We start from the raw sequence: 23,662 nt of genomic DNA on the forward strand, positions 1-23,662 counted from the left end.
CAGGCCTGTTTTTCTGTTTGGATAGCTGAACAGGGGCCAGCCCACCATCTGCCGACCACGTCAGAAGCATGAGCTGGGATGAGGTCCTGGGAGGTCTCAGTAGTCCAGAGTCTCCTCCCTCACCAGTCCCCCATCCTCTCCTTGGCCAGCATGGCGGGGTGGGGGCTGGGCATGAGCACCATCTGGGTTGCTGTTCGGATGGGAGAACATCTGGGGTCCTGGCCAGCTGGGGCCAGCTGGGAGCTGGAGTCTTGGGTGGGGTGGCTTCTGTAAAGCTCCACTGTCCAGCTACATGGAGGCCGGCGTGGAACAGAGTGGAGGAGACCTAGGATCAGGTAGCCCCGCCATACAGTCCAGATATATGGCAACCCTTGGCTGGGGGTATAGGACCCACTTTTTGCCCAGAAAGAACAAGTCCTCATTCTTTTTCAGAAGAGCCAGGCACCATTCAGAAGTCACACCAAGCTGGTCACAGGGCGGTCTGGGCCCCAACTTCACTTGGTGTGGAGATTTTGATGCCCAGAAAAAAAAAAATCTAAACCAAGGTGACAGCTAAGCCCTGAGTCTTTGTGATGCCTCCCTTTGCTCTATAGAGCCTCTCCACCACAGGCTGCTGAAGGAAATTTGGTGCACCTCACCCTGGCTGGGCTACCGAGGAGTTGTGTCATCTTGGGAAGGTCATGCAAACTCTTTTTTTTTTTTTTTTTTTTTTTTGATTTTTGAGACAGGGTTTCTGTGTGTAGCCCTGGCTGTCCTGGAACTCACTCTGTAGACCAGGCTGGCCTTGAACTCAGAAATCCGCCTGCCTCTGCCTCCCAAGTGCTGGGACCAAAGGTGTGCACCACCACCACCCGGCTGATGCAAACTCTTTTGACTCATCGGCAGACCAGAGCCCTGGATGCCCTGGTGTGATAGGCTCCAGTGAGCCTCATGTGAATTAACTCAGTGCTTCCCATCACATTTGTGGCTGACAGTTTTATCTTGCTTAGGAAAGGATCCAACAAGGCCCCACTGTTGGAGCCTGACTCTGCGCTATATGGTTATACCTTGCCCAGCCATCTCTAGAGGTAGCCATGAGAAGCACTGTAGAGGCCAGGATGTCCTTAACTATTCAGGAAGGTGCTGTGGTGGCTCTTTGCCCTGCTAAGAGGGGACCCCACCCAGTGAGGGCAGGGAGGCACCTGGAGCTGCCTGAGCCCTTCCTATGGCTTGTGTTTCGGGGCTGGGCCTCTACCCTGCTGTACCGGCAAAGTAGCCATGCCTCTTTGACAGGACAGAGTTGGCTGGTGTCTTGGCAACAAGGTCAGAAGTACTGGTTGCAATCTTATATTTTTAGGTTTGACCTTTGGCTCTTATTGCCCTTCCACCCTAGGAGTACCATATCATGGAGGTAGAAGTACCACCCAGTGTTCCGAAGAATGAGACACAGAAGTCCTGGGTGAGCTATGAAGTGTGCTGGCTCCCAAACAGCCAACGCAGGCATAGAGAAATGAAATGGAGAGGTCCTTTGAGAAGGCAGTGCTTAGCAAGGTGTTCCGCCTAGTGCTTGCTTCAGGTGACCCTGCACTAGGTTAGCTAGGAAGGGTACTGAGGGTAGGGACCATGGGAAGTGGAAGCTAGGATATTCCAGTCACAGACAGGGTGGCTAATGCTACGAAGCATCCGTTGCAAACATCGGCTCTGACAAAGTAAGCAGGCGTATGGCATCCCAAAGACAGGTGGTGGCCGAGTCAGCAGTATGCGGAGGGTGAAGAGAATGGGGGGCCTCCAACGCACACCAAATGACTGCCAGGTGGGCCTACGCTCTGGCACCCGAGGCTTCTCTGTTGTCACTAGCTCCAGTGTGAGCCCAGCAAGGTGTGGGTGGGAGGGAGGAGGGGAGTGAATATGGGTGTCATGTGGGGTCCCCCTGTCAGCTGCCAGAGGGGATGAGGCTGGTAGAGCATGTACCGTGAGTGTTGTGGGGACCCTGAACTATACAGACCCAAGCTTGAACCCGGCCTTGGGTCTCTACCAGCCGGGAAAGTGAAGGCTTCCGTTTTCCTGCTTAATAACTTGACAGAGTCAAGGCTGTCTTTCCCCCTCCTCCCACTCCAGGGGTCAACAGGGTGTCTGTGCAGAGAGTCTTATAATCCATTCTTAGTCTAAATTGGGGAGTTTAAAAACCTGCTGATGTAGCTGCTCTGTGAGAATGGAGGATGTCAGCCTCAGAGGCTGAGCTTGGAGGAACAGAGCCAGCCCAGTGACTGCCAGGTAGCTCCATGGGGGTTCACATCTTGGAGCTCATCCCTTAGATGGTCTGACCTTGAACTTTCACTAACGCGGAGCTGGGGCTTTGGTGTAAGTGGAGGTGGGTGTCTTAAGGGGTGGGCAAGTTGGCATCTCCCTGAGAGGTCTAAGTGAAAGTGATCACGTGGGCAAACACATTTGGAAGCCTGCCGCCCTCTCTCCTCTCAGAGTGGAGAGCTACAGTGAGTCACAGCCCCAACGTGAGGACCTGGCTCATTCCCAAGCATCAGCGTGCAGACGACCAGATTTTAAAATACAGCTTCCTGCCAGGCAGTGGTGGCGCATGCCTTTAATCCCAGCACTTGGGAGGCAGAGGCAGGCAGATTTCTGAGTTCAAGGCCAGCCTGGTCTACAGAGTGAGTTCCAGGACAGCCAGGGCTACACAGAGAAACCCTGTCTCGAAAAACCAAATAAAATAAAATAAAATAAAATAAAATAAAATACAGCTTCTCACTAAACTTGGTAGTGAAACCTGAAACCCCAACTACTGGATGCCGAGGCAGGAGGACAGAGTTCAAGGCCAGTCCAGGAAACTTAGTGAGACCCTGCCTCAAAATTCAAAAGGGCTAGAGCTGCAGCTCAGCAGTAGGACACTTGCCTAGCGTGGAGGAGACTATGTTCACCCTTCAGCGTTGACAAAACCAAACCAAACCAAACCAAGCCAAACCAAACCAAACCAAACCAAACCAAACCAAACCAAACCAAAGAGCCCACAAAACCCAGCCAACCAAAACACCACACAACCCCCATAGACAAACATGGCTCCTCACCCCGAGGGTTTGGGCTAGGGTAAGGAACCTGCCTTGCTCAGCAGTTCTGGTCACTCTGCCAAAGGGACCCTGTACAGCGTCGCCATCATTTGTGAAGGCCCAGTCTCAAGTCTGGGATCTGCATTTGGCACAGCATCTTCTGTCACTGTGCTGTCCAGATCTACATGCCTGCTTGTCTATCACCTGTTCTCTGCCCTCTGCACACAGAGGATTCCAGCCATACAGACAGTAGATTTCCCTCCTTTCCCAGGGCCTTTGTACACACCATCCCTGTTGCCTGGAAGGGGGCTGCCTTTGTTTACCTTCAGAAAGGGGATGACGAATGGCCGCAGTGGAAAGTTGGTGGCTTCTTGGAGCTTGGAATGAAACTCTTCGATTGTCAGAGTTGAGTTCTGTAGAGAGACCGACCACCCCATCTAAAGGTTCCCATGCGCTACTGACCCAGATGTCCCACCCACACCTCGGGGAGGAGGAGGTTCTGGGTCTGGCTTGAGGGCTGGGCAGAGCATGATAGGGTTATAGCCATCTCGATGGATGATGGACGGAGCCTGCGGCAGAGGCTGTCATGGGGAACAGGGGTGCCTGATAGCTCATACACTCACCACCAGCCCCAGCACCAGTGTGCGCACTCGCTCCCCGATCTCGGGTGAGATGTCACTGCCAAACTGTTGCAGGGTGGTGAGGAACCGCTTGAGCTTGCTGAGCTGCCGTGCCCCACATGCTGGGGGCAGATGCTGTGTAGACAGTGAGGCGGTGGATGAGGTGGCTGGACCATTGCTGAAGCCATTGGGTGTAGACGGGGCTCCGTGGATGGCCGTGGGTGAGTGGCTGCTGCCGTTCATTACTGTGGGAGAGCGGTGAGTGAGCGTGAGGGCAAGGCATAACAACTGCACTTGATGGTTATAAAGTTGTTGTCAATGTCAGTGACCCATATGACAGGGATGATGATGGTGGCCTGTATATCCACACAGCTGCTATTTTGTCCCTGCAACCATTCTGTACTCATGGGTGTTATAGTCTTTCACAGATATCCAAATGGTACTGGGGAGGTGACCCCCTTACTTCAGGTACCCTGGCCAGGGGAGTGGTAGGGCTCACACACTGGAAGTGGCTGCAGAGACAGACATTTGCGGGGCTGGCTTATGCTGTCCCTGGGGGGCTACCCTGAGCCTGACTTTCACGCCAGCTGATATTCTAGATTCTCCACATGCAGCAGATGTCCAGTCCATCCTCTCAGACTGGCTCAGGTTTCCACTATGAGCAAGCACAGGGCGTCTTCACCCGTGGTGTGGGAAATGAGAAGTCACTCCCATCACCCCAAGAAAAGGCTAGCAACTCTGCTCCTGCTCCAACAGCCTTAAGCAACACCGTCTACTCAAGCTCTCTCCCAACTCTGAGTGGAGAGCCCAGAGCCTCCCTAATCCTGAGGACCCCGAGTCTCTCTAACCCTGAGCAACACCATTGCCAGCAAATAGATCCAATGCATGAGCTGATGAAACTCCACATCAGTCAGAGACTGAGACCCCTAGGAGGAGCTGGTTGGGTTCTTCAGAGGATCGTGACATGGGAGGCTGTGTCCAGGGGCTAGCTAGTTCATGCTGAGGACGGTCAAGTGACCAAAGAGACAGCTGAGAAGCATGCTACAGGATCGTTGCTGCCAGTCATTGAGCCCAGGCTGACCGGATAGCCCTGCCATTAGCTCAGGGTCCCAGGGCCAAGGCCAAGGGCAGTCACCGAGTCCTTGTCTCTCAGCCCTGAGTGACAAATGTTAAAAATTGTGGCAGTGGGCCTCAGCTATGATGAACAGGATCTGCAGACAGGTCAGAGATTGTAGGTTATAAATCTTGGCATATAGACATGTTCATACACCTCTGGCTCACTCAACTGTGGCTTTGTTTGTGTCCTATGTCCCTGACCTTAAGGATACACCACTGTCTCCTGCCTTGGCAAAGAATGCAGAAGCCAGATTCTCTTGTCTGGGTTGAGAGATGTAGCTCTAGGGTGCCTATAAGGTCACAATCCTCAAAGCTCCAGCTGTCTCATGCCACCTGTGTGTGGGGCTACAAGGGAGAAAGGGAGCCCCCTTTTAAACTCAAGATCCCTTCCGGCTTGCCCAGCACAGAGACTCCAGCTGAGTTCCCCTGGGTTAACTGCTGGCCACAGGCAATGGGTTCCTCAGCAAGTCATTCCAGACTGCACATCTTGATTCAAGCACTGGGAAGTGGTAGCCTAAGGGCTGGGCTCAGAAAGATGAGGTAGGGCTTGACCTGAGTCCCTCCTACCTGACCCTCAGATCTCTGTGGCTGCTACGGCTCTTGCAGGATCCTGTTATACCTCTGCTCGCAGTACAGGATGCGGGAGCCTAACCTAACCCTGTCAGTCTTGTGGTTTCAGTCTCTCCTGTGGGCCCCTTATAGCCTTCTCTTGCTAACTAGTGCAGTCACTGGCTCCATCTTGTCCAGATACTGTCTGAGGCTCTAGCCCAGATAAGCCACCTTGGGGCCAGGGCTAGTGGCCCAACACAAACATGTTCTCGATCTGTACAGCAGACTGGGGTAAAGCAGCTCATGGGTAGAGACAGGTGGCAGCCCCCAACTGTCTGATCCTAGGGCGGACCCCCACCTTCTACATGGGTTAAGACAAGGCCCAGGCAAGAGATGCTCTGGTGTGGTGTGGGCGTGGCTGCTGGTATAATCCCCTCAGAGAACACCCCTCCTCCTCACTCCATCCCCACCTCCAGTCTTGACAGTCACCTGCTACAAGGGCTATGTTCTCACATGTCCTTAGACACCCCCATATCATAAACCCTGGAGGGCTTGGGGAGTGGCACCTGTCCAGACATACCATGTAGGTCAGACCTGGGCCTGGCACTGGTTTCTCTCTCTGCCAGTGGTCCCAGGCCATTCTGAAGTTCTGAGGTGGGCTCCAGGATCAGAGCATAGCGGTCTAGCCTGTTTCCCAACCTGTGGCTTATGGAGCCTGTGCATGCCACCAGCTTATCTGGAAGCTGGCTCTCGTGAGGTCACCACCCTGACAGACCCTACATGTTGGGGGTTATGTGAGGTACTCCTTGACAGCTGCTTCTGAGGAACACAAGTTTCGAAGCATGTGGAGAGAGACATGCAGGCTCACAGTCTACCATCAGGCATGGCAACCCTCTGCGTATGGTTCTAAGTGGTTGCTCCTCTTTCCTGGTGTGTGTGGGGGGAGGGGAGCGGTGGGGTATACATGGAAGCTGAAGCCTTCTCATTTGTCTCCCCCAAAATGATCTCCAAAGCTCCTTTCCAGGGACTAGGAAGCGCACTCAGTCCCAGAATGACTGTGTGCTAGTAGAAGCAGGCAGGCATAAGCACTGCGTGTAGGAGCACTCCTCTTCCTCTGGGGTGGTCAGTGATAGTGGCACACAGCATCCTAACAGCTCTGGGCTCCTAGTCTCTCTAAGACCATGTCCAGAGGACCCCACCGGGTGGACTTCCTTCTCACTGGTGAGTTCTGACAGCCGACACACACGCCCCAGTCAACCCTAATGACAGTCACTTGGGTCACCTCAGCCAGGCCAGGAGATGGCTTGTTGCCATGGAGACCTCACTAATAGCTGTGGTCTTGTGTCTTAAGATCAAGGGTTCTATTACCAGGACCCTGGGCCTTCAAGTATTTTCTAAGACATTCTGATGAATACATGACCTAGTCCACGCCACCCACCAGACCCAGCCTGGTCCTGTCCTCCCTGAGGCCCGCTTACCAGCCTTGCTCTGAGCGCCTGGGTCCCCCGTGGCCCGTTCGCCTCACTGCCCGTCTTCCCTCCCGCGGCTGCCGGGCAGTCTCAGCAGCTAAAGAGACGCCAAAAATAGCCCCCAGCACAAGTGTTTTCATTACCACAACAGGTGTGTTACTAAGTTAGACTGCACACGTGTCCTCGGCTGATGTTTGGGGGCACACGCTAGCACCCCCACAACTCCCCCAGGCTTGATGCTTGGGTGGGAGTTAGCCTGGGATACCCGGACCCTGTTAACAGTTCTTCCACCCTTTCTTCCTGACACAGGGAACAAACACCATTAGCACCATAGCAGGAATCGGTCAACAGTTGATGGCCTGTCAGGCTGTGTGCCAGGCTCTAGTGTGTGGCCAGGCAAGGCATGGAATGATGGCAGCAAGAGGGACAACCGAGAACACAGGCCACACATGTAACCTCTTCCTCATTCTTAGAGCCCAGAAGTTATATGGCAGTTGCATATGCCTGGATATGCAGTTAACTGGCCCAGTCAAGGCTGCTTCTGCTGGCGGGCAAGCATGCTGAATGTCACCCCATGCTTTGGTGGAACCATCCACTAGTGAACGATGTCCATGGGACAGGTGGTATGGCTCAGACATGGCAGCCATGGTTTTGTCAGCATGGTGCATGAATCACCCTCAGCGCTCCATATTGTGGTAGCATCACTGTACAGGTGGGGAAACTGAGGCACGGGCAACCATCCCTGCCCGTCGTTAGCTACCCTGCCAACAGTAGGAGCCAGGGCCTCTTATAATAGTGGAGTGTGACTTGTCATTGATGCGTGTCCCACTGTTTCCTCACAGCCCTGGCGTCTGCTCCTGCCAGCTTGTCTGGCTGTTGGGGATGAAGCTCAGTAGGCGTTCACATGCAAAGGCCCCACAGTTCCAGCACAATGTCTGAGGGTCTCAGTCTCTAACCCCTGGGCCCCTCTTGTCTTTAAGGAGGCTGGAGATCCGACAATAGGAGTGTAGAAGACTTGAGAAGGACCCAGGAGGCCTCCTTGAAGCCCACAGTTCTTTTCTTCTTTAAAAAAATATTTATTTATTTATTTATTATATGTAAGTACACTGTAGCTGTCTTCAGACACACCAGAAGAGGGCATCAGATCTCATTACAGATGGTTGTGAGCCACCATGTGGTTGCTGGGATTTGAACTCAGGACCTCTGGAAGAGCGGTCAGTGCTCTCAACCACTGAGCCATCTCTCCAGCCCCCGAAGCCCACGGTTCTTGTTATTTTACTTACAGAGACAGACCATGGACCACTTTAAGCAGCCGTGGAAACGGCCATGGGGTAGAGACGTCGCAGGTCCATCCTCGCCATCTGTAAGCAAAATAAGAAGAACAGGCTGTCAGGAGGGCGCCGCAGCGGCCGTCCCCTCTGCTGTTTAGTGGCAATCCTAGAGACCATACTGTTGCCACTGGAGGACAGGTCCACTCCTCTGGGCCTCAGTTTTCTCCTCTGTAAAACGGGTTGCACTGGGTATCTGTCAGCATGACACTTCACTCTTAAAAGTTGTCTTTCCAGAGAGTGCTCGGCTACCCCCTCAGCACTGTCCTTGAGGGACTCGAAGGCCAGGGCTGAGTGTTTTCAGTGATGGAGATTCAGGGCCCAGGCTGTTTTCAGTGACAGAGATTCAGGTCTGTTATGTGTGGTGGAGCTGTCAGTGGACACACGCAGTAGCTCTAGGAGTAGTGAGTCTCCTGTCTCAGAAAGTCGCCAGGGCAAAGGGAGCTCAACCCACCTACAGACTCCCTGCCTGAGAGGAGTGGAGGCTGGGTCAATGCTTCTGGTATTGTCCCAGGTCTCCACACTCAGCCACAGACCAATTTGTGCCCAGGGTGGTCACTGGGCCAGGGAAACCACAGCCCTCAAGTAGGTTCAAGGTCAGTCTCTCCATTTGGCTTGGAGCACGGGCAGGAATCTGCAGCCGACTGCAGAGGCTTCACCAGAGTTGCCACCAGCCAGGTGCAGGGTGCGGGGTGTGGTTAACCACGTGGATTAGGAACGAACCTGATGTAACCTCAGGAGGCCTGAGCCTCAGACTTATGCACCAACTATCCCCAATGATCGGAAGCCCCCTCCAGACTGGGATTGTCCGCTTAAGAGAAAAAAAAAAAAAAAAAAAACAAAAAACAAAAAACGAAAGCCTTGTGCTTCCCAGACAAGGCTGGGAACCCCCAGGGTGGGACTGAGGGGCAGGAGGGATACAAGCCCTCCCCATGATCCACACATGCTCTGACCACCCTCATATCTGTTCACAGGCCTCATGAAAGCAAAGCTTCGAAGGCCCCAGCTGACCCTAGCCCCACTCCTAATCAGGAACATCTGGTGTCCAGGCTAGCTTTTGGGGTAAGAGTTGGTCCACGGGGAAAAGCAGCCTGGGGGAGGCACACTCTCAGAGTAGGTGACAGCTCATAGTCTAAGATCAGCCTGTCGACTGCTCTGTTCTTTCCTGCTTGGGGCCTCCAAACATCTGGAGGACCCTTGTTTCAGGAAGTTTGTCATGGCTAGTGGGTGGGAGGGGGAAACAGCAGCCCCTACGCACAATCTTGTTTCTAGGTTAACACATTGGCTGGTGTCATCGGCACTGTCCCACAGAGTCCCCTTTCACCACTGGATGAGCTCTGAGGCTGCCCAGCAGCCAGAGTCTACCTGCAGTTCAGCCCAGCGGGAAGGATGCTTAGGGAGGGAGGGAGGGGAAGGCAACTATGCTAGCCCCATCACCAAAGGAGGAACCCTGTGAGAACAGGCACAGGGATCTTTGGCCTGGAGGAGCATGGCCAGCAAACAGACCCAGGACCTGGCAGGGCCATCTGTCCTCTGAGAGCATCAGGCTGCTAAGGGCAAAGTCCCAGCTACAAGAGGCAGAGCTAGGAGTCCTCACTCCAGGTTCACCCATCGTTGGACCCTGGGCTAACTGTAGGAAGTGGGAGTTAATACCTCCCAGGAGACTGCAAGGTGCATATGGGTCTTCACTCGAGACAACCTGCTATGTGCTGGGCATGTTCTCGGATGGCCCTGGTTCCACATGCCTGTCCCCAGAAGCAGATGGTATAACCCCCAAAGCAGGAGCCTGGCAGCCATCAAACGGGGACATGGCTAGCCTGGGGTTGAGCTGCTCCTTCTTATCTCAGCCTTTCTCTAGACAGCAAGGCTTTATTGAGAAAGAGCTTTAACCCTGAAGGGCAGAGTCAGGGCTCCATGTCCAGACTCTGGCAGAGGCCAGAGGAAGCATCTGACACCAGGCTGAGCTACCCCTCCCACAGAGAGGAATCTTGCTTCAGTGTGAGATCTGAGGAAGAGTCCCTCGGTATGTGTCTTCGAAAGTTGCAGTGGGGGTGGCGTATGACCTCTTCTCCCGACCATAACACTTAGGATATACTCTTAAGCCTCTGTCTCAGGGTGGTGGGGTGGACATTGTTCCCTTTAAAGGTCCAACCCTGGGTGTTTCCCAACTGCTCAGTCAAAGTTAGTCTTTCAAAGGAAAGAGTTGGCTGTGGAAGAGAAAGGACACTCTAGGCTCCCTGGAATCCCCACAGTGGCCTCTGCTCTGGGCTGCTGAGCTGAACCTAAGTCCCCAGAGCCTTCAGACATCCGTGCTTTGAAGCTGGTGCTAATGTCTGGTGACTTACTTCATTCTCACAATGGCTGTAAGACAGGAGCCATAGCAGGCCCCCACTCTACAAATGAAGAAGCCAGGCCAGAGTGCTGAAGTAGCTAGCTTACCCAAAGTTGGACAGCAAGGAGGAGGGGCTGGGATCTGAGCCTAAGACTAGGCTGCGAACGGGCCACAGGTTCACGTTATGTTAAATAAGAGCACAGATTTTCAAATGACTCCATCTATTCTAGGTATGGGCGGGGTGTGTGGGGAGGACTCACGTGTGTGAGGTGTGAAGGAGGGTGGTCGTGTGGCTCCCTGGGATGAGGTGGGAGGTGGGGGTGGCATGCTGGGTGGTGTGGACCGGGGCTGCGTCTTCACTTCAGCTGGGGAGTCTGGCATTGCTGCAGCCTTCTCCTTCCTATTAGCTGAGGAAAGAGAGAAAGAGAGAGAGAAACAGATTAAGTAGCTGAGGGCAGAGCAGGCTGGCCAGCACCTGGGCAGGGGCCTGAACTTCTACTGGCCAGGTGGACTCCTGTGGGAGCCCCAAGTGTTCTCTCAGGTGGCTCACATCTAAGCACAGGTGAAGCAAAGAGCCAGGCCAAAGGTGGGCTCATCTGGGCGAGCGCCTGTGCGGGAGCTCACAACGCAGGTTTCCCTCAGGACATCCATTACCAGCTGTGTTCGAGGGACCCAACTCTCATCTAGGTGCTCAGCTTAGGGGCAGCTGAGTAGCAAGAAGCTAAGATAGGGAGGATGGTCAGGGTGAACAGAGGATCAGGTGGACCCTGGATATCCAAGGGCTTCGGAGCAGGACCATGAAGCAAGGACATGGACAGGCTCAACCTAAGTCCAAAGGGTGGGCCTTGCTTAGAGCATTCTTTGCAGAGGATGGTGAGTCCTGGGGCTTCCCTTTTACCATAAGGTGTGGTCAGGCAGGGTGGGTGAAAGGACTTGTGTGAGCTGGTTTTTCTGTCACATGGCCCAGCTATCCAGAGCCAGCAAGAGATCCTGCCTGCTATGAGCAGAAGGCAGACCTCTCTGTCACAATTACTGCTTGCCCCCCACGTGCATACCCACAAGGTCTTCCAGGGGCGAGGGGTTGCAGAGACAGAGTCACAGAGTCTCTTGGTCATCCTCATTGCAACTATGGGTACCAACCCTCAGCCTTTCCCATCCTGCATCCCATTTCTGGATCCCACTATTGGCAGACACATGTAAGTCTAGGTCACCCAGCCTCTGTGGCTGGTGATCAGTAAGTGACATCTACCAGGTGGCAGGCCAGAAACAGTGAAGCCCTCAACCCACCCCACTCCCTGGTCTGCAGAGGGGAGAGAAGCTCAGAGACACTTTAGACAAGCCCTGTGGTCTGTGATGGCTTGTGTCTAGGTCGGTGATAGAAGAGGCAAGAAGCCCCCAACTTGCTGGGCCCAGGAGGAGGGGCAGGATGGGAGCAGATGGCACATGCAGCCACCCAGGCTGCGGCACCTGCTGTCCCCCAGCTGCGGCTTTGGCCCCCCTCCTGCCGGCGCTCAGCCCCTCCCCTCCCTCAACTGTCCAAAGGCTGATGGCTGGGCACATGTGTGGCTGCAGCTGTGGGGAGCTATCAACACCATGCCTGGATGTAGGGCTGATGGCCAGTCTCCGGTGACAACAACCAAAGAAGGCAACTGGGACTGGCTGCTTCAGCATGGAGCGCTCCGTCCTCACCAGCCCTTCACCTGTCCAGTCTGCCCTTGGGCCCTCGGGCAGATGGGGTTGCCCGGGAGGGTATTGCCAGGGCCAAATGTCTCAAGTACCAGGCTGGCTCTGGTCACAGGCCCAGGACACTGGGGTCACTCTGTGTCTCTGAAGCCTTTCACAGAGGGGAAGTGGTTTCACCTGAGCTTCAAGTACCACACCAAGTACACCCAACTGAGTAAAGCCACCATGGGCAGCTGGACCAGCACTGGGCACTAGCTGTTACCTCTCTGCATACTTGTTCAGTATCATACTGATAGGTCTTCTGGTGACATGGGTCAGGCACCAGATGCAATGGCCACCACTTGCATGCCCATGATGTCAAAGGTGCCAGTAGGGTCGCTAGGTACCTAGTGACCTTTAGAGACTTAATTTGCCTTCTTGTTCATAGGACATGAATCATGGAGGCCAGGGGTCATCTCTCTGCCTCAGAGCCTCAAATATTCATTGCATGCAGACTCTGTTCCCAGTACTTCATGGATCTCATTTGTCCTCGTGAAAGTCCTGTGTACCTGATTCCACTCAAAGCTCATTTGAAAGAGAGGACCAGGTACACCACAGTGTCACGATCTATTCCAAATCACACAGCACACATGGACACTGGATGGAAAGCCAGAGAGTGCGGGGACTTAGAGGCACTTGGTCTCCTGTTTTGAACCGGTCAGCGGGCTCCCAGATGTGGGTTGCTTCCCATCTCTGCCTTTACACTTTCTTTACCTTCCCCCCATCAGCCTAAGGGTGTCCACCTCCCAGGATGCCCTGGGAATCTTGTTTCCTTCTCCAGTTTATCCCCTCCTGGCAGTTCCTCTGGACTGTCACCACACTGCAGTCACCTTGCTCCCTGGTCAAACCATCTGCAAGGATTTCGGCCACCAAAAGGTGACTCAGGGTAGGGATCGCTGTGACAGCCCCATGAAGAAGTATTTCTCTGGAGTCCCTTGCCGGGACCCTCAGGGAAAGGGTAGAGGGAGCCTGGAGGCCAGTGCTCAAAGGTCAGCTGGTGTAGATCGGGTGGGTGGGACTGGCTGCTGAGAGAGGCTGTCTCCTGGGCCCTTACCTCTAAAGTCTGTAAACCATCCTCTTCCCTGAGGGTGTGTGTGTGTGTGTGTGTGTGTGTGTGTGTGTGTGTGTGTGTATTAAAAGAGGTGGAGGATGTCACTCATAGGACCTGTACCACAGCTATTTTATTTATTTAGAGATTTGCTGTGTAGCCAAAGATGGCCTTGAACTTCTGATACTTCTTCTGTTTCTGAATGTTGGGATGACAAGTGTGTGCCGCCACACCCTATGTATGGGTGCTGGGGTTCGAGCCCAGGGTTTTGTGCGAGCTATAGAAGCTACAGAAGCTACCCACTGAGTGGGTCTCCAGATGTTCCTCTTCACACTAGTGGCTGGGAAGGCATCATGGGTTCCACAGGCTCAGAAAGTCCAAGGCAGGTGTGAGGCCCGTAGACTTGTGTCTTCCTGCTCTGCCTCCCCCAGAGCCCTCTAGGCACATAAGAACCTGAGCAGGAGCCGGCTAGGTATGATGCTCCCCAATGGATGATCTGGGAACCCACCGAGAGGCAGTCCTTGCTTCCCAGCAAGCCTGCAAATGCTAGTGGGAGGGTGGGTGCACTCAGAGCAGTCTTGGAGAGGTCCAGCCCACCGTGAAATCTGGGCAGCTTGGAGCTGTGTCTTTTCCTTTTGTCCCACCAAGGTCAAACCCTTGGCCTCTGCCTTGCTTCGGCTGGAATCTCCAGCTTCCACACTCTCCTAGAGGTACTGTCACAGCTCTAGCTCACAAAGGGGAAACTGAGGCCCAGGAAATGATTTCTCCAAAGCCACTCAGCTGTGCAGTACAGAGCTGGGTCTCATCCATCAGTCCCAAGCCACACTGTCCTTTCTGTCCCCACCTGCCTAGGCCTGTGTCCCCAGGTTCTGAGTTGTGTTTCCAGGTAGCTGGGCAGAGGCTCTTTTGCCTGTTTAGTTCGAGTTTTCTTGTAAGGTGAGCAGGTGTGATTGAACATTGCAGCAGTCCTGGGGGCAGGCCTGTTGACCGTGTGCTCCAGGGGATGCTGTCAGGGCCCCTTCGGGGTCTCTCCATGGCTCACGGCTCATGGGTGGGACACCAGCTCTTAGCCAAGCCATTGCTGTGAATTTTTTAGTACAGGCAACTGACATGGTGTGGCCACAGTGAGAACCATGTGGAAGAAGCCCGGAGAAGGGAGCCATATCCATGCCCTCATCTCTAGGCCAACCTTCACACCAGCAGAAAGCACGTGGGTTGTATGGTCACTCAACGTAGAGAGGTTTCTGGGGAACATCTGTCACCAGCTTGTTAGTACTCGCTGCTCAACTTAGGACAGAACTTTTTGTGAGGTGGCGAGTGGGGGACGCTGTGGGAGGAGCCCCATGTCCAGCTCTTTCATCCCAAGGGAATAAGGTTAGGATTCCATGGCATCACACAGCCTAACAGAGAGCTCTCTTCTCTGTGGTGAGGAATGTCTGCTTTATGAGGGCCTCATTTAATATTCCCAACAGCTCTCATCCCTACAGTCCTCCACCTTACGAGGGGGAGGGGAAACCAAGGAACAGAGTGGGCCAGTGAAGCCCAGCTGAGAAGCCAGCAATATAACTGCATTTGGGTAGATTGGCCTTGCCATTCTCAGGGACCCTAGAGCCCGGTGACTCCAGCCAGCTTCCAAGGTCTCTAAAGCACATCCAGACTTCCATGGTATCCTCCTTCCAATCCTCCTCAGAAAGGGGACTTTATGGTCTCTCTATCCTGGATCCTGTAAACTGCATCTAGGACCCGGTAGAAGGGATTTGGGGATCCCCTGAGGGATGTGAATGATTAGGGAACTGGCAGGCAGTGAGTGGCACCTATACACTATGCTATGGTGCCTCAAGCTGGCAAAGCCTAGGACGATCTCTGGGAAGAAAGAGGGTGAGAAGGGCCTGACTCCTCCCCAGCTCATCTCAGTCTCTGCTACTTCCCTGTTCCCACCCTCCAGAAAATTCCCAGGCCCCATAGCTGCTTGTGGGCCCAGGGGAGCTCCTGTGTTGTCCATGCTGAGCATCCACAGAGGAAGCAGTTCTCTAAAGCCAGGCGTGGCCTGTGGGAAAGAACACGGAATGTGCCGGAACAGGCCACTCCATCCATCACTGTCCCCATCGGCGTTGGTTCCCAGCCCGCCCTCCCAGCTGGGAACTGGCCTACATCCAGCATGGAGCTGACCATCTTTCTGGCTGGGTCTCTTCAGAGCTTTGTGTTCCTAGCAAAGTCAGAGCCTGGCTTGACTGACCCCTGCCGTGACCTAGGTCACTGTGTACATCAACGGGTGTCAGAGGCAGGTGTGAGCACAAAGTCAGGGCTGAGAGTCTGGCCCTGACCTCAGTGCTCTGTGTCTCTCCCCTCCTGCTGTCACCACTATAAACCCACTAGGTTGGCAGATAAAGAAACTGAGGCACAGCAATGGAGGAGGCTGTGCCTCCGCTCCAGGAGGTCAGATGGGAGGTTTCTTCTCTATAGAGTCTTAGACACTCACATGTGGAGACTGGGCAGGGCTGCTGAAAGGGCCAGACTCTCTCTGGGCTGGCCATGGGTAGGCAGGGGCTTGAAGGCACATGGTGGTATCAAGGTTCCCAGGCCTAGGCATCTCCTCTGTAAGTGCAACCAACCTCTCCTATACTGGGGGATGGGGACCCAGTGTCCCATAGCACAAAGTCATCAATCAAAGGGAAAGACCAATGTGCGCTTGAAGAGGATAGGTCACACACTGTGACCTAGGTGGGCAGTCTGTTTCTACATCTGTAATTTGGGGACCCCAGTGAAAAATCAAAAGTATATGGCATGCCATCAGAGGAAAGGGACTGCGTGTTAGCAAGGGCTATTTTCTCTTTCGGTCATGAGACAGTATTCTAGGGCTTTGGGTGAGTTGGTGTTGGAGATCAAACCCAGAACCTGAGTCTCATCCTCAGCACCCATGTAGGGAACTGGGCATAGCTCTTGTAATTCCAGCACTGGGTAGGGAGTGGGAGACAGGGTTCCTGGGACTTGCTGCCTGGTCAGTCTGCTCAGCAAGTTTCAAGTCAATGAGAGACCCGGTCTCAAACGTGAGAAGTGGGTGGAAAGTACCTGAAGTATGACACCCAAGGTTGTATTTTGGTTTCTACAACATGCACATTCAACCCTCCTTCCCCGCATCTCTTCAACACACAGAGAAGGAGGGGAGAGGAGAGAGGGAGGGAAGGAGAGAGAGAGAGAAGGAGAGAGGGAGAGAGAGAATATGAATGTCAGAGACAGAGATGAGAGATACTGTATCATTCTGTAGGAAATGTGAGATAGGCAGAGGAGACCCCGAGAGGCTGAGATCAACCTACCGTGTCCTCATAACTTGGTAGACTATCCCGATACTTAAGGTCACTTGAGGTCACTTCAATGCCACACAGTGTGTAAGGAGCACAGAGCCCATATCTCTGGATTCCAGCCTCTACGTTTGCCTGGGCAGTGGTCCAATGCTATGCCACCAAGGCCAAGGTAAACCCACATGATTGGATTTCCTCAGACTCAGCAGGGTCAGCTAACCTCCTAGGACACATTCCCAAGCCTGCCACTTAAGGCTGACGGTCCAGTCTCACTCTCCTGCCTCAGATGTTCCAGCCCCAGAGTCTTTGCACTGGCTAGTGTCCTTCTGTGGAAATGCTACCTCCTCTACACCTCCTCTCTCTATGCCCTCTCCCTTTGTATCTTTGTCGTGACTGCAGTTTTTTGTTTTGCTTTAATGAATCTGCTTCCCAGGGGCTCCTGGAAGTTGGGAAACAGCATTCCCATGGGAAAGATGGGAAAACTGAGAAGCAGGGAGTCCCAATGCTGTCAGAGACAGATTGTAAGGCTGTTTGGAATATTTCAGCATTTTAGCCCCCGCATAGGCTACTAGAGTGTCTCTGACAGAATTTACATCCATTTCCACCCACACACCCATCATTCATCTAGCCAGATACCTATCCATTATCCAGCCATAATCCATCCATCATCCATTCATCTATCAATCCACCCACCCATCATTCATCCATCCATCCATCTCTCCATCCATCCATCTCTCCATCCATCTATCATCCACCCATCCATCCACCTATCACCAATCCACTCACTCATCCATGATCCAGCTACCTATCCATCCATCCATCCATCCATCCATTAATCTACCCACCTACCCATCCATTCATCCATTCATCCATCCATCCATTATCCATCTCCTCACCTATCCATCCATCCATCCATCATCCACCCATTATACATCCATCCACCATTGGTCTATCATCTACCCCATCCATCCATCCATCCATCTATCATCCATCCATCTACTTTCCATCCACCTCTCCTATACCTACCCAGTGCCCATCCATTAATCCATGAGTGCATCACTCATACACAATCCATCCCCCTACCTGCCTGTCATCCATCCATTCACTCATCCATCCATTTAGAGAGCCCCATTTAAAATGGCTTTGCAGGGCTGGCAAAATGACTCAGTGAATAAAGGTGCTTGCCACCAAACTGGACAACCTGAGATCAACTGAACCTCAGAACCCATATGGCGGAAGTTAGTGAATCAACTCCATACGATCCTCTGACCTTCACACATGTACCCTGGAGTATGTCCCCACACACATATGCCACATAAACAAATGTAGTAAGAGATTAAATGCCTTTCAACTCTTGAAGACCAACAGCCTCATCTAACCACAGATAACCGGATGTCCTCACAAGCTACACAGCAAGCTCAAGCACCTCTCATTCTTTACACTCACAAGCAAAGTAGTGAACAGTGAGCCCAGATATGTGGGAAAGTGACATGGAGCGAAGCAACCCAGCAAAGATGCCTCAAGACCATCAGGACGATGTGATTGGCGGGGGGGGGGATATGTTGGGACAGGGACATGTTGGGAGCCCCACAACCACCTCTGGGCACAGACTGGGGACAAAAGGAGGACACTAGAGAACTGCAGCTCCATACTGACAGAGTTGCCTTCTTTGAATGCTCAGAGCCATGGGTTACGCATCATGGACGTGTCCCAGCAATCCCGGTCCTGAGGGGTTTCTAACTGCCTAACACTCAGATGAGCCCTTTTGAAAATGAAAGGGTGTGGCTGATAGGCAGCACAGCCACTGGGGTACAGGTCCTTCGGGGCCACTGATGTAACAGGCCTTGGCCTGTCCTTCCCATCCCCCAGGCTCCTGTCCTGGATACTGAGGCCTAGCTACAACACCTGGAATCCTTAGAGGGCTCATGTAAGATTGTCATCTTGTCAACCCAGGACAAACTTCCAGAGGACACAGCTAGCTCTCTTCTGGAGCTTTCCTGTGGGATACACAGAAGGAATTTGGGTACTGGTCTCCAGCAAAGGGCTGAATTAGACCTGGGCTCCCAGGCCCTAGGCACAGAAAAGAGCTGAGGGCTTCCTCTGGGAGACTCCATGTCTAGGAGACGGGTCTGACATGGGGGCCGAGCTCCATCCTGTCCTGTTCAAGGCTAGGATCAGAAGCACTCAGCTTTGATCCCTTAGGCAGGGAACTTGGGAGTGGGTGGGATGCAGCCCTAATGAGTCCCAGGTGTCTGCTTCAGTGGCTTCCCACATCTGGTCTCCATCAGCCTTCACCGCCATGAATAAGTAATAATACAAAAATACAGGGATTAGTGTTTCCTGCTCTGTGCTCCATTGGCCAGGCAGCCCTTCTGCCTCAGTGGTGACAGGACCTCGAGTCAAGCAGGGTTGGTTCTTCTTGGCCCTGCCTTGCTCTCGGAGGTCTGACTCAGTGCCACTCTCTGGTTTTAATTCTGCCTGCCACTGCCGCCATTGTCACCACTGCTCTTCCTGCAATTTGGCACTGAGTCATCTCAAGAAGAACCCAAGAACCCCACAATCCCTGGTCCATGGTAACAGTGAAGGTCAAAAGGTCACCAGGGTAAGGGTGGAGGGTTGGAAGGCTGGAAGGCTGGAGACCTGGTTCCTACTCTAGCTGTGAAAACTAAGGGGTTACCTCAAATAACTCTGAACTTTGGTACCCACCAGCAAAATGAGAGCATTTTGGGGTGAGACTAGTTGAGGCAGCAAATACAAGAGAGTTTCACAGACGCCGAGTCTGCTATGTTCCCTGTGATGTGAGGCTGGCTCTTCCCCAGCTTTAAAGCCCTGGAGGATAAGAGGCAGGCAGGAAGGAGCAGCTTGGGTTCCAGCTTACGGCGGGAACATGACTGGCCGTTTCCTACACCGAGCTTCAAGTTTCTTGCCTACAAAATGAGAAGAATGAACCCACCATATTTCATGAGAGTCAGCAGGGCATGTGCCCTACCTAACTCACGTGCTGAGAAGCTAAGCAGCTTCGTGTGTCCATCTGTAACCTTGATGCTTTACACTCTGAAGCAGGAGGATTGCAAGTTTTAGACCAGCCTGGCCAACTTAGCAAGACCTTGTCTCAAAAGCAAAACGTAGGGGGCTGGACAGATGGCTCAGTGGTTAAGAACACTGACTGCTCTTCCGAAGGTCCTGAGTTCAAACCCCAGCAACCACAGGGTGGCTCACAACCATCTGTCATGGGATCTGATGCCCTCTTCTGGTGTGTCTGAAGACAGCTACAGTGTACTTACATATAATAATAAATAAATCTTTGGGCAGGAGCAAGGGCAGTGGAAGAGTACGTCCCAAGCATGTGCAAGACCTTGGGCACAGTCACCACTGGGACTGAAGGAAGAGAAATAGAGAAGCATCTAGAACAAGTACCTATCCTGTGTGGGCAGAACGCATGGTTCTACACGTGGGTGCATGGGAGCAGTGGGGGGGGCCACAGAGAGAGAAGGCTGTCCTCAGCATGCTCGACATGTTGGACAGGTTCCTCTCTGCAGAGAGCAACTGTGCTCTCCTCAGCTTTGGGATGACTCCCCCATTTTACATGATAAAGCTGTGGGGTGTCAGAACTCCATTTACATATGGGCAAACTGAGGCACAGAACTGTCATATTATCTGCTCGGGTCACTCCACATTACACCACAGCATTCCTCTGTGGCCTTTACACCAGCTCATTCTGGCAAGGTGAGGCCACTAGTGGTCCTCTGAACAGGGTCAGCCCCAGACCTGCTGTGGCCAACAGAATTCAGTGGAAGAGATGTAAGACAGTACAGCTTGGTGTCACCTGCTGCCAGTCCCACCTGCTCTCTTGTGGAACTATGCTTAAACGGGCTCAGGCTACTGGGGGGGGGGGCATCTCTCTCTCTCTCTCTCACATACACTCACACTCACACTCACAGACACTCACACTCACAGACACTCACACTCACACACACTCACACACACTCTCTCACACACACTCACACACACTCATACACACATACTCACACACTCACACACACACTCACACACTCACACACATACACACACACACCGGTCCAGCTGGACCAGTTACAGAGTTACCACCAGAATGCCTAGCACTCAGCAGATCCGCAGTTCCTGCCAGGCCAACCGTAGAGCTGAGGGCAAAGCCAGCTGTCGCACTACTTCTGAGCAAAAGACCCACCATCTTCATCAAATCAGCTGTGCGTGCTCACAAGCATCCATCATGACCGAGCCTATGGACTGTTGGCATTCCCACAGAGGATGGGGTGAGTGGGTCATGGCCCCTCATCTGATATTCTAGTCACCTCTCCTAGCCATGTGTAAGCCGTTCTGCCCTAAAGGGACCTCAGGAGCTAGGATGGGTGCTAGGGTATATGGGCTGGGGGAGACGACGGAGAGGAACTTTGATCTATGTGGCTGGGGGCAGCCCTCATCCATTCTGGGTACAGACATTCCACTGCCAGCTGCCTCGGTACAGCTATGCTTCTATCCGTAACCCTCATGCACACTCTGCAAGGAAGCCTGACAGATGCGGTGGCTCATTTTCTCCAGGAGAAAATTCCCACCTCACCGGCTGAGGACAGAGGAGCTGCCCATGGAGCTCATCTGTGACGCCCCTACTGGAGATCAGTGGTAGCTCCAGAGCACTTAGTCTGGGGTGGTTTGTTACACACCAACAACTGACTGGGACATCTGGGTCTATTTGCATTGGAAACCCATGGGTTAGCATCCGTTGATCGTAATGGCGCACCCAAGGCACAACCGCTTTGTAACTCATGAGCAGAGAATGAGATTAGCCACTTGATCAGAGAGGCCTAAAGGGTAACCAGAAAAGCTGACCATCAAGAACCGTGATATCCACAGAGCCAAATCTACACCACAATGTAAAAGGGACATTCAACTAAGCATGACGTGGCTCCATCTCAGAAACACACAGTTGGGTGAAGAAGCCAGACTCCAAAGAACATACCCTGCGGGTGCCTGCGTATGAAGTTTTGCAGACAGCCTAGTATGGTGTTCAATGTCAGGAAGGTACTTTCCCCGGACAGGAGAGGCCCAGGGGTCCAGGGATCCATCAGGCAATGTCTGTTGATCATGTGTGCACACAGAGTTGTCTTCAGACCATGTGTTTGGCTATATCTCAAGGACTCTTCTTATAAGCATGTCACAAATGCCATTCACTGATATGGAGAAATGGCCCCTGAGTGACAATTCATACGGGTGACAATGTATATCTTAAGGGCAGACAAGAACGTGGGGAAAAGTGAGCCCAAGCAAACGAGGTGGCACTCCTGCAGGACAGGACAGGAGGGTGCTGTGACGCTTCCAGATGGGGAATCTCAGCTCCGAATCTCCAGAAGATGATGCTGAGGCCACACCCACCTGTGAAAGGATTCAGAACCCTGGCATGCTCCGTCCTCACAGCACCCTGGGCCAAACAGAGTTAAAAGGCAGGGGAGGATGGGGAACACTGGGGTTAAAGCCTTCCATGCTGTCCATGGGGCTGCAAATGGGATCCAGATGTCCAGGCCTGCTCACCCTGCGGCTGGCTCGCAAAGGAAACACATTCCTCTCCCAGCTGCTGGGGCTGCACAGCCAACAACTCCCAGAGAGCCGTGGGGGAGGGGGCCTCGCCATCTGGGCCGCCCACTGCCAGGGGAGGCTGCCAGGCTGGGGGGAAGCACAGGGAAGAAGGGCCCCCTTAACTCAGCATGGGTCCTGGCACGCAAGGGGTATGGGTGGATCTGTACCCTCCTGCCATGTCACCAAGAAGTCACCTTGCAGCCTGGCACAGCTTATTAAGGACAAATGGCACTGATAATGAGGTTGGGTTGTGGCTACCTGGGCACTTCCCACCTGCTTCATTGGCACTGACTGTCCCTGGCTAGGTCGTGACTGGGGGCACTTAGGAGGGTGCCTCATTATGTCTCTGAAAGAGACCAGCACGGAGCCTTCCAGCAGAGGGACATGCAAAAAGCCTTCAGTAAGGAAAAACATGGGGCGGGGGAGATGGCTCATTGAGCAAAGTACTGAGTTCAGATCCAGAAGCCATGACACATGTCTCCCATCTTGGTTTTCCCATAGCAAGATGGGGGTGGCAGCAAGCTAATCTCAGAAGCTGTGGCCATCTGGCCTGATATGTCCTGTCAGACAAGCGACCCTGTCTCAAGCAAAGTGGAAGGTGAGGACCGCTGACACCCCAGATTGTTCTCTGACCTCCACATGCACACTGTGGCACATACACCTGAACCCACACCACACAGAGTGTGTACATGCATCTGTGTATACATATGTGTGCATGCCTCTGTGTAAGAATATGTGTGCATGCATCTGTGTAGACATGCATGTACATACATGTATCTGTGTATACATGTACATGTGGCTTGCACTGGTTGTAGAGGCTGGTGTTTACATGTCCTTCTTCTCTAGTGAAGGTCATGCGAGCCACAGAGAAGGCACAACACTGCTTCACGTGGACTTCAGAAAGATGTGCTGGGGATGGGTGTAGCCTCCTGACTTCACAACACCCTGGCTAGTCACAAGGTGACCTTATGTCTACACATGGTGTTTCTGCAAGGAGGGAGAAGCTGCTTTGAAAAGCACAGGGGAGGAGGGTACCTCCTCCACCTCCCCGCTGGCCTCCATATTAAATTGTGTCCTTATTGTTACAGTTCACACCAGTCATCAGCAGTGTCAAGCCTGGGTCACCTCTAGGTAGTGGAGGAGCCAGCCCTGTTCGGGCTGGAGCAGTAGGGGGACAGTGACAATGGAGAACAGATCATTGCAAGTTGGGCTGAGAGACAGCTCAGAGAGAAGATGGCTTAAGGGAATGTACTCCATTTACAGCCCAGAGGTCGATTCCCAGCATCATGTCAAGTGGCTCAGAACAGCCCATAACTCCAGCTCAAACCTGGGTCTGGTGGTGCAGGCTTTCAAGCCATCACTTGGGACACTGGGGCCAGAGTATTGCAAGTTCAAGGCTAGCAGGGGTAACTTAGTGAGACCCTGTCTCAAAACATCTAGAGACTGCTCAGCGGTTAGGAGGACTTGCTGTTCTTGTAGAGTTTCCAGCATCCATATTGAGTGGTTCATAGCTACATATAACTCCAGCTCC

At 53.1% G+C, this 23,662-nt stretch overlaps 1 protein-coding gene across 10 annotated transcripts in view; it reads right to left on the reverse strand.

The window, feature by feature from the left end:
- Cbfa2t3 (CBFA2/RUNX1 partner transcriptional co-repressor 3) overlaps positions 1-23,662 on the reverse strand; it is a 74,489-nt gene that overhangs the window by 14,275 nt on the left and 36,552 nt on the right. For 8 of the 10 annotated variants that reach the window (XM_031341691.1, XM_031341692.1, XM_031341687.1 and 5 more), the window contains exons 2-5: positions 10,713-10,859; positions 8,076-8,153; positions 3,662-3,903; positions 3,362-3,451 (exon numbers count right to left, since the gene is read on the reverse strand). In XM_031341691.1, the coding sequence (XP_031197551.1) occupies positions 3,362-3,451; positions 3,662-3,903; positions 8,076-8,153; positions 10,713-10,859 (557 nt within the window). The remainder of the gene's footprint in view (positions 1-3,361; positions 3,452-3,661; positions 3,904-8,075; positions 8,154-10,712; positions 10,860-23,662) is intronic. The other 2 variants (XM_031341689.1, XM_031341690.1) reach the window with 1 other exon arrangement.

The sequence above is a fragment of the Mastomys coucha genome, unplaced genomic scaffold, assembly GCF_008632895.1.
Source record: "Mastomys coucha isolate ucsf_1 unplaced genomic scaffold, UCSF_Mcou_1 pScaffold22, whole genome shotgun sequence".
Lineage (NCBI taxonomy): Eukaryota > Metazoa > Chordata > Mammalia > Rodentia > Muridae > Mastomys > Mastomys coucha.